This window comes from Carex rostrata, chromosome 35, assembly GCF_964058835.1.
Source record: "Carex rostrata chromosome 35, lpCarRost1.2, whole genome shotgun sequence".
Taxonomy (NCBI): domain Eukaryota; kingdom Viridiplantae; phylum Streptophyta; class Magnoliopsida; order Poales; family Cyperaceae; genus Carex; species Carex rostrata.
The window spans coordinates 1,390,951-1,399,777 of record NC_135952.1 but is presented as its reverse complement, the minus strand read 5'-3'; the positions used below and the strand labels follow the sequence as shown (position 1 = coordinate 1,399,777).

Below are 8,827 nucleotides of genomic sequence, written 5' to 3'. Positions count from 1 at the left end.
TAGATTTAGTAGTTCTAAAATAATTGCTTTTACGGTACCGGGAGGATCCGAGGTCACTTTGCTTGATGGGGAAATATTCTTTCTGGATCCTTAAAGTTGATGAAGATTTCATTCCGATCGTCCGATCAGAATCCATTTAATCCGGGTCCAAACTCAAAAGTTGGGTTACTTTACGAATATCTATGATCTTGATTCCAGAGTTAATTTGGGCCGGGCTTTGTAAAATCATGATTCAACAATGGTACTATAACATTTAAAGCAAACCAAGAAAGAGTGAGGCTATGATAGTTTGGTATTTTGCAATGCGTATGTAGGTTCATATTTTAGATTTATATATTTTTATTTTAAATTTGAAATAATTAATTTGAACCATTCAATATAATCTCATATGAAAATGTACTTAGAGATCAAATTTTACATTTTTGAAAATTTATATACTATTTCTTTTAGATAGATAGAAAATCATGTGATCTAAAGATTATGGACCATCCAAAATTACTGATTTTCTACCAGTTAAACAAATTGTAAATAAAAATTATAAAATATAAAATATTGTACGTAATTATGTATATTTTCATATGAAGATTGACTATTTGGCACCGTGATACAGAAATTTGGTCTCCAAACATCATATGATATTACACACTACTTAATTATGCCGATATAATCATATAATATCGTTTTATTAATCATAATTAATTAATATGCTGATAGTTTTGCTTGTGTTTCAGCATGCATCTGGGCTAAAACCAATTTCTCCCTTTGGTATATCATATACCACATTAAATGTTCTCTGCTGAACATTTCCGAAAATGCCCAGGCCGTTTGGGTCACTGTTACCGGCGAATGCAAGGCAACGTTGTGACGTTGTCCCAATCAATATTCCATTGGGATCAAGATCTAAAGATACATTATTTAAAAATTGAACGCCGACGGTTGGAATTGTCACGTTGTCGACTCCGGTGAAGTCATAGCACGTGTCAAGTAGTGAATCACCCGGCACCATCTTATACTGTGTCATGTGCTCTCTGAATGCAGATTTGAGAGGTTGGTAGGCATCTGGAGGCAACCGGGTGATCACTGTACCAGAATCAATGATTGTCCCGGCATTTGAGAAGACTGTCGGACTTATCGGGAGGGTTTTGTCAGCAACGCTTAATCCGGTCATGGTTATATAGTAATATGGACCAAAATTAGTCTGTTTGGTAATTGGTGTGCGGTTTGTTTTTGAGATATCAGAATTTCTGCCAAAATTTAAATAGCCTGTGGAACTTGATACAGGAGGTAAGCAATAGGAAAAAACACTTTGATATTTGTCGGAAGTTTGTGACACAAAAGATTCACTCGAAGGACTGAGACCTAACAATCCTGCTACTTCGCCGAAAAGCCCTTTGTTATTCTGACCGCATCCAAACCGAAATTTTTGTATCACATCAGGGGTAAGTGTCAGTGTGTCTTCCACATAGTAACCAGAAGTGTACGATCCATCACCATATTGCACACTATACAAGCAGGAGGAACCCAAGCAATTGTTACCACTAACATCATTACATGAAGTCGAGTTGCAAGATACATTCATGAAGGTGGAGGATTGAGATGGATCGAAGATCGGCTCTTGCTGCATGTAGCATTGTTTACACGGTTCACACTGGACCCAAGTGACATAGCTACCTGTATCAAAGATAAGAGTCGAGGTTTTACTAGGCGTGCCAATGCCAACATGTACGATGTAATTGCCGGCACTATATGAGTTGCCAGATTGAGCTATGATTTGTGATGGAGACAATGGACCCGAGGTTGTGCCTTTGCCGGAGATAGCAGAGACTCGATGATGAATCGAGTCAACTCGGGATTGATCATTGGAAAGGATTTGCTCAAGAGACAATTTCTCAGCCGGGTGTAATGTGGAGCAAGGACCGTGCCGATCAACCATTTTCAGTGTTGGTTTTACTGATTTGAACCTTTCCATATCTACAAATAGATAATAATTAAGAATTAATGAACTGATATGAAAAACTTAATTGGAATCCATTTATCTTTAATGAAGAACCGATAGTAGAATTTTGAAACTAGAAGTTTCTATCAATAGAGGCGGATCCATGATTTCTACCGGGATGGAGCAAGAATCGAGCTCAAATAACTCATTGGATTTAAATACATTCACTAATTAATCAGATACTAGATAAAAACAACAACAAAAGTAGTCACTTAAAAAAAAATAACAAAAATAGTCTCTTACATAAGAAACAACAAAATAGCATTATTTTACATATTAAAAATAACAAAAATGACAGGGTAATAAATTAATCCGGACTATTAAATCAAAATTCATGGGGAGCAGTTGCAACCCCCCTTTCAGTATATTAAGATTGGAGGTTAAGCCACCAAACTATTTAATATCCACAAATAATTTTCTCATTTCGGATTTTGAATATGCGACCTCTCACACGGAGAGCACTGCTTTTTTCACTAGACTAAAGACTGGTTCTCAAAACATTTTTTTTCTATGTACAAATAAATTAACTGAAGACAATTAAGCCTAATAATAGAGAAAAGATCATGTAGATACATACATTTTGGTGGAGAGCAAACATCTTTTGAAGTGAGAGCATGTAAATCAACGACATGAAACTTGGGCAAATTACCTAATGCGCATGTTGAGAAAGAGAGAAAGAGTAAATATATTTGCAATAAGCTAATGAGCAAACTATTAGCCATGAAAAACCACAATGCAATACTTAATTACCATGCTTGTATATATTTGTAGTACTGTACATGTATTATGGCTGGCCGTTGTTACAATGAAGATTTCATTGGAGGTCCAATTGAAATTAATTGTCAATATGGTTGGTTGTTGTAACCATATATGAAGGTTTGTAGGTTTGTAGTCTACAACTCTACATATCAATAATCAAAGATATATTATGGCAGGTTGTTGTAACCATATATGAAGGTTTGATTGGACATCCAATTGAAATTAATTGTCTTTTTTTTTAAAACTTGGTAGCGGGCTACCAAGATGAAATTAATTGAAATTAATTGTCATTATCATGCATGCATAAAGTGTTTGGATTGTTGTTTACTGATTTTAAATTTTCCCAATGGACACGGTTAGTTGACCGAAAGTGTAACATCACAAAAAATATGTATGTTAATTAATAACTGATAAAAATTTGTGAACTGCCTGAATGTATTTTTTTTTTATATAAGTAATATTTCCAACAACAACTATAATTTTTCTAATATGATTAACAAGGATGACTAAGTTACTTTGATGTGAATTATTATATAATTCATAATTTAAAATTTTGTTTGACTGGTATAAAGATAAAACTAGTAAATTTGAAATTTTGAAAGATTCGGAAATGCATCAAATCGAAAATGGAAAAATTAAAGGGATTGTAATATGCAACAATTTATCAAATAATATAGTTATATTAGAAAATGTATAATGAGTAATAAAAAAATTTACACGTGATAATATCTATAAGTTTTCCTTTATTTAATTTGGAAACTGATTCACAAATTTGAAAACTTTGAAGGTTAAATATATGAGAAATGCAAATTATGCCTATATAAGGAACTGTAACATTATATTTATGTTTCATTATATATACAGGTTACAGAAACTTATTTTCTCAAAGTTTATTCAATTTCAAACATCATAACTGTAAAGATAGTACACATGGTGCCACACATCCTTAAAAGCTATTACACACTACTTATGCCAATATAATCATATAATATGGTTTTATTAATCTTAATATGCTGATAGTTTTAATTTCTTGTGGTTCATCATGCCTTTGGGCTAAAGCCAATTTCTCCATTTGGTATATCATATACCACATTAAATGTTTTCTGCTGAACATTTCCAAAGACGCCCAGGTCGCTTGGGTCACTATTACTGGTAAATGCAAGGCAGGCTAATTGTGAGTTGGGAATCATATACATTATTCCATTGGGATCAAAATCTAAAGATACATTGTTTACAAATTGGATGCCGACGAATGGAATTGTCATGTTGTCGACTCCGGTGACTCACCTGGCACCAGCTTATATTGTGTCATGTGCTCTCTGAATGCAGATCTGAGATCTTGGTAGGCATCTGGAGGAAATTGGGTCAATGTTGTACCAGAATCGATGATCATTCCAGCATTTGAGAAGACTGTCGAGCTTATCAGAAGGGTATCACCAGCTACATCCAGTCATGGTTATATAGTAATATGGCCCAGAGTTAGGCTTTTTGGTAATCGTTGTGCGGTTTGTGTTTGAGATATCTGAATTACTGACAAAATTTAGGTAGCCTGTGGAACTTGATAAAGCAGGTAAGCAATATGCGAAAACACGTTGATATTTGTCGGAAGTTTGTGACACAAAAGATTCACTCGAAGGACCGAGGCCTAACAATCCTGCTACTTCAGCGAAAGTCCCATTGTTATACTGACCGCATCCAAACGGAGATTTTTGAATCACGTCAGGCTTAAGAGTCAGTGTGTCTTCTGCGTAGTAACCAACTGTGTATGATCCATCACCGTATTCCAAATGATACAAACAGGTGGAACTCGAGCAACTGCTTTTACTAACTTCTTTACATGGGGTCGTGTTGCAAGCTACATTTGTGTAGGTGGAGGATTGAGATGGATTGAAGATCGGATCTTTTTGTGCGTAGCCACCACCCACGTCGGCGTGTGCTCCAGAGCCCCTTCATCGGGCATTGCTAATACTCGAACAAAGGAAAAAGAAACGATGAAGAAGAAGAAGAAGAAGAAGAAGAAGAAGAGACGAGCAATAGCAATTTCGTTTTTGCTGTTGCCTCATTTTCCATCCAGGATTGGGTAATAAAGCTCTAGTGGAGAGGGATATCTCTACACTGTTGGTAGGTTGTGGTAACAAGGAACGCATCGGTCGCTCTACCACAGAAGGAGGCAAAGGCAAGATGGTGAAGTCTGGTAATGGCAGGAATAAAATAAAGAAGGTTCACTTTGCAAATGAATTGTCGCTCTTTGCTTGGAATCCATATCCTCCCCGGTACTGTAAAAAAGATCTTCTACAATTACTAAAAGAACGGTCCCGATTTACTAGGAGCCGTTAGATAGACACGGGCCAGTATTATTTATGCTTTGAGATACGTGTAAAGTTAAATGAACGGTATGGATTTAGTAGTTGTAAAAGAATCGATTTTACGGTACCGGGAGGATCCGATGTCGCTTTGCTTCATGGGGAAATATTCTTTCTGGATCCTTAGTAACCCAAACTCGGAAGTTGATGAAGATTTCATTCCTATCGTCCGATCAGAATCCATTTAATCCGGGACCAAACTCAAAAGTGGGGTTACTTTACGAATATCTATGATCTGGATTCCAGAGTTAATTTGGGCCGGGCTTTAGTTTGTTAGGGACAATTTGGGTTTGGATCGGGCTGGTGTAAAATCATGATTCAACAATGGTACTATAACATTAAAAGTAAACCAAGCAAGAGATCAAATTTTACATTTTGCAATGCGTATGTAGTTTCATATATATTATAGATTTATATATTATTATTTTTAAATTTAAACAATTAATTCAAATCATTCAATATAATCTCATATGAAAATATACTTTGAGATCAAATTTTACATTTTTTTGAATTTTTATATATTTTTTTTAGATAGATAGAAAATCATGTGATCTAAAGATTCTCGACCATCCAAAAGTACTGATTTTCAACTAATTAAACAAATAAATAAAAATTAGAAAAATATAAAATTTTGTATGTAATTAAGTATTTTTCATATGAAGATCATGTTGAACGGTTCAGATCGTTTGCTTGAACTGTAAAACAAAAATATAGATATATAGGACAGATAAATATGCACATTAATTGCAAAGTACTAATAGCCTCACTCTTAAAAGCAAAACCTTTATAAGAAACTCTAACATTAACAACAAAAAAGCCTATATAATGAACTGTAACATTATATTTATCTTTCATTATACAGGTTAGAGAAAGTTCTTTTCTCAAAGTTTATTCAATTTCAAACATCATAACTGTAAATATATATAGTATATATCTTTGGTGCCACACATGCATAAAGACAGTCTTCAAAGCTATTACACACTACTTAATTATGTTGATATAATCATATCATATCGTTTTATTAATCATAATTAATATGCTGATAATTTTTCTTGTGTTTCAGCATGCATCTGGGCTAAAGCCAATTTCTCCCTTTGGTATATCATATACCACATTAAATGTTCTCTGCTGAACATTTCCGAAAATGCCTATGTCGTTTGGGTCACTGTTACCGGCAAATGCAAGGCAAAGTTGTGACCTGGAAGTCCCAAACAATATTCCTTGATGAACAAGATCTAAAGATACATTATTTTCAAATTGGATGCTGACGGATGGAATTGTCATGTTGTCGACTCCGGTGAAGTCGTAGCATGTGTCAAGTGTTGAACTACCTGGCACCATCTTATACTGTGTCATGTGCTTCATGAATGCAGATCTAAGAGCTTGGTAGGCGTCTGGAGGCAATTGGGTGATCGTTGTACCAGAATCAATGATCGTCCCAGCATTTGAGAAGACTGCCGAGCTTATCGGAAGGGTATCACCAGCAACGCTTAATCCAGTCATGGTTATATAGTAATATGGCCCAGAGTTAGGCCTTTTGGTAATCGGTATGTGGTTTGTGTTTGAGATATCTGAATTACTGCCAAAATTTAAGTAGCCTGTGGAACTTGATAAAGCTGGTAAGCAATATGCGAAAACACGTTGATATTTGTCAGAAGTTTGTGACACAAAAGATTCACTCGAAGGACCAAGGCCTAACAATCCCGCTACTTCACCGAAATCCCCAATGTTATACTGACCGCATCCAAACCGAAAATTTTGAATCACGTCAGGCTTAAGAGTCAGTGTGTCTTCTGCGTAGTAACCAACTGTGTATGATCTATCACCGTATAGCAAACCATACACACAGGAGGAACCTGAGCAACTGTTATTACTAACATCATTACATGGGGTCGTGTTGCAAGTTACATTTGTGTAGGTGGAGGATTGAGATGGATCGAAGATCGGGTCTTTTTGTGCGTAGCAAAATTGCTTACATGGTTTGCACTGGGTCCATGTGACAGAGCTACCTGTATCAAAGACAAGTGTCAAAGTTTTACTAGGCGTGCCAATGCCAACTTCTATAATGTAAGCACCGACACCAAATGATCTGCCGTCTTGAGCTGTGATTAGTGATGATGACAGTGGGCCCGAGGTTTTGCCTTTGCGGGAGAGAGAAGAGATTTGGCGACGAATTGAGTCGACTCGGGATTGATCATTGGAAAGGATTTGCTCGAGAGACAATTTCTCAGCCGGGTGTGTCGAGCAAGGACCGTGTCGACTGACAATTGTCAGTGTTGGTTTGACTGATTTGAACCTTTCCATATCTATAAATAGTATATAATTAAGAATTAATGAAGAAGTTATATTAGAAACATGGAATCCATTTAGCTTTATTGAAGAACTGATAGTACATAAAAACTTGAAATTAGAAGCTTCTATCAATAGGGGCGGATTCAGAATTTCTATCAGGATAGAGCAGGAAACGGGTTCAAACCCATTAACTAATAGGGTTTAAATAACTTATCAGATTCAATTCAAATCCATTACCTAATTTGGTATAGATAAAAACAACAAAAATAGTCTCTTACATAATAAAAAAAAATACAAGAATAGTTTTTTACATAATGAACAATAAAATAATATTATTTTACATATTAAAAACAACAAAAATGACAGGGGAGCAAATTAATCCGGACCTACCCCCCGTTATACACTGGATCCACCCATGTTATCAAGGCATCATTTATTTTCTTATGTACAAATAGATCAACTGAAGACAATTAAGCCTAATATATGCGTTTGGATGCACTAGAGAATAGCTAGAATAGCTACTATTGAGAATATTAGATTAAGAATAACTAGAATAACTACTATTTAAGAATAGTGCTAACTCAAATCTATTCGGAATGTTGTTTGGATTGAACATTTAGAATAACGAAAACAGGGATTGAACATTTGAGAGAGTATATGTTTGCTATTTCAACTTTTTGAATGGATCGGAACAGCACTATTCTCGTTGTTCTCGCTATTCTCGCTATTCTCGCTACATCCGAACGCACCATAGAGAAAAGATCATGTGGATACCTTGTGGTGGCGAGCAAACATTTTTTGAAGTGAAAGCTTTTACATCAACGAGATGAAACTTGAGCAAACCTAATGCGCATGTTGAGAAAGAGAGAAAGAGTAAATATATTTGCAATAAGTTCAAGAGCAAACTATTAGCCATGTAGAACAACAGTGCAGTACTAAATATTACCTTGCTTGTATATGTATAGTCCACATGATCACAAAACAAAATGTCCAACAACTAGTATCAATGATAAAATGAATCAGATTCTAGAACCTATTTAGTTGTTAGATTCTTATAGAAAAAGTCTAGAAATAGAATAAAGGTTGCTTTTGCTACTAGAACTTTCTCAATTACGATTCTTGCTTTTCTTCCCAAGAGATAAAGAAAGAGATATTTTAGCTGGCCGTTGTAACCTTGAAGATTTGATTGGATGTCCAATAATTGAAATTAGTTGTCATTATCATGCATGCATAAAGTGTTTGGAATGTTGTTTACTGATTAAAATTTTTTCCCAATGGACACGGTTAATTGACCGAAATACTTGAACTTGCGAGTCAATATTTTGTTTTTCTCAACAACAATTGATTGCATGCCCCTTAATTTAATATATTGAAAAAGTAGGACTATTTTTTTTTTATATGGTTGAAGAAACGCCAA

General features: G+C 35.1%; 2 protein-coding genes across 3 annotated transcripts in view; both read right to left on the bottom strand.

Moving 5' to 3' along the window:
• Positions 1-650: 650 nt before the first annotated feature.
• Positions 651-8,332, bottom strand: LOC144549425 (aspartyl protease AED1-like). Of its 2 annotated transcripts, none has more exons than XM_078298153.1 (2): positions 8,185-8,332; positions 651-1,971 (listed from the first exon to the last, which is right to left on the bottom strand). In XM_078298153.1, exons 1-2 carry the CDS (start codon positions 8,324-8,326, stop codon positions 728-730), a joined length of 1,386 nt encoding a protein of 461 aa, XP_078154279.1. In that variant the 5' UTR covers positions 8,327-8,332; the 3' UTR covers positions 651-727. The 2 variants fall into 2 exon arrangements, with proteins under 2 accessions (XP_078154279.1, XP_078154278.1); XM_078298152.1 differs by lacking the exon at positions 8,185-8,332 and adding an exon at positions 2,574-2,730.
• Positions 5,938-8,827, bottom strand: part of LOC144549423 (aspartyl protease AED1-like) — a 29,147-nt gene continuing 26,257 nt past the window's right edge. The window contains exon 3 of the mRNA XM_078298148.1: positions 5,938-6,846. Within this exon, the coding sequence (XP_078154274.1) occupies positions 6,178-6,846 (669 nt within the window). The 3' untranslated portion in view covers positions 5,938-6,177. The remainder of the gene's footprint in view (positions 6,847-8,827) is intronic.

Excerpts from the sequence above, each read along its gene's own strand:
- LOC144549425 (XM_078298152.1), bottom strand. The coding sequence starts at position 2,718 with ATGGCTAATAGTTTGCTCATTAGCTTATTGCAAATATATTTACTCTTT. Across the intron at positions 1,972-2,573 it reads TGTTTGCTCTCCACCAAAAT|ATATGGAAAGGTTCAAATCA; the intron begins GTATGTATCTAC and ends ATCTATTTGTAG.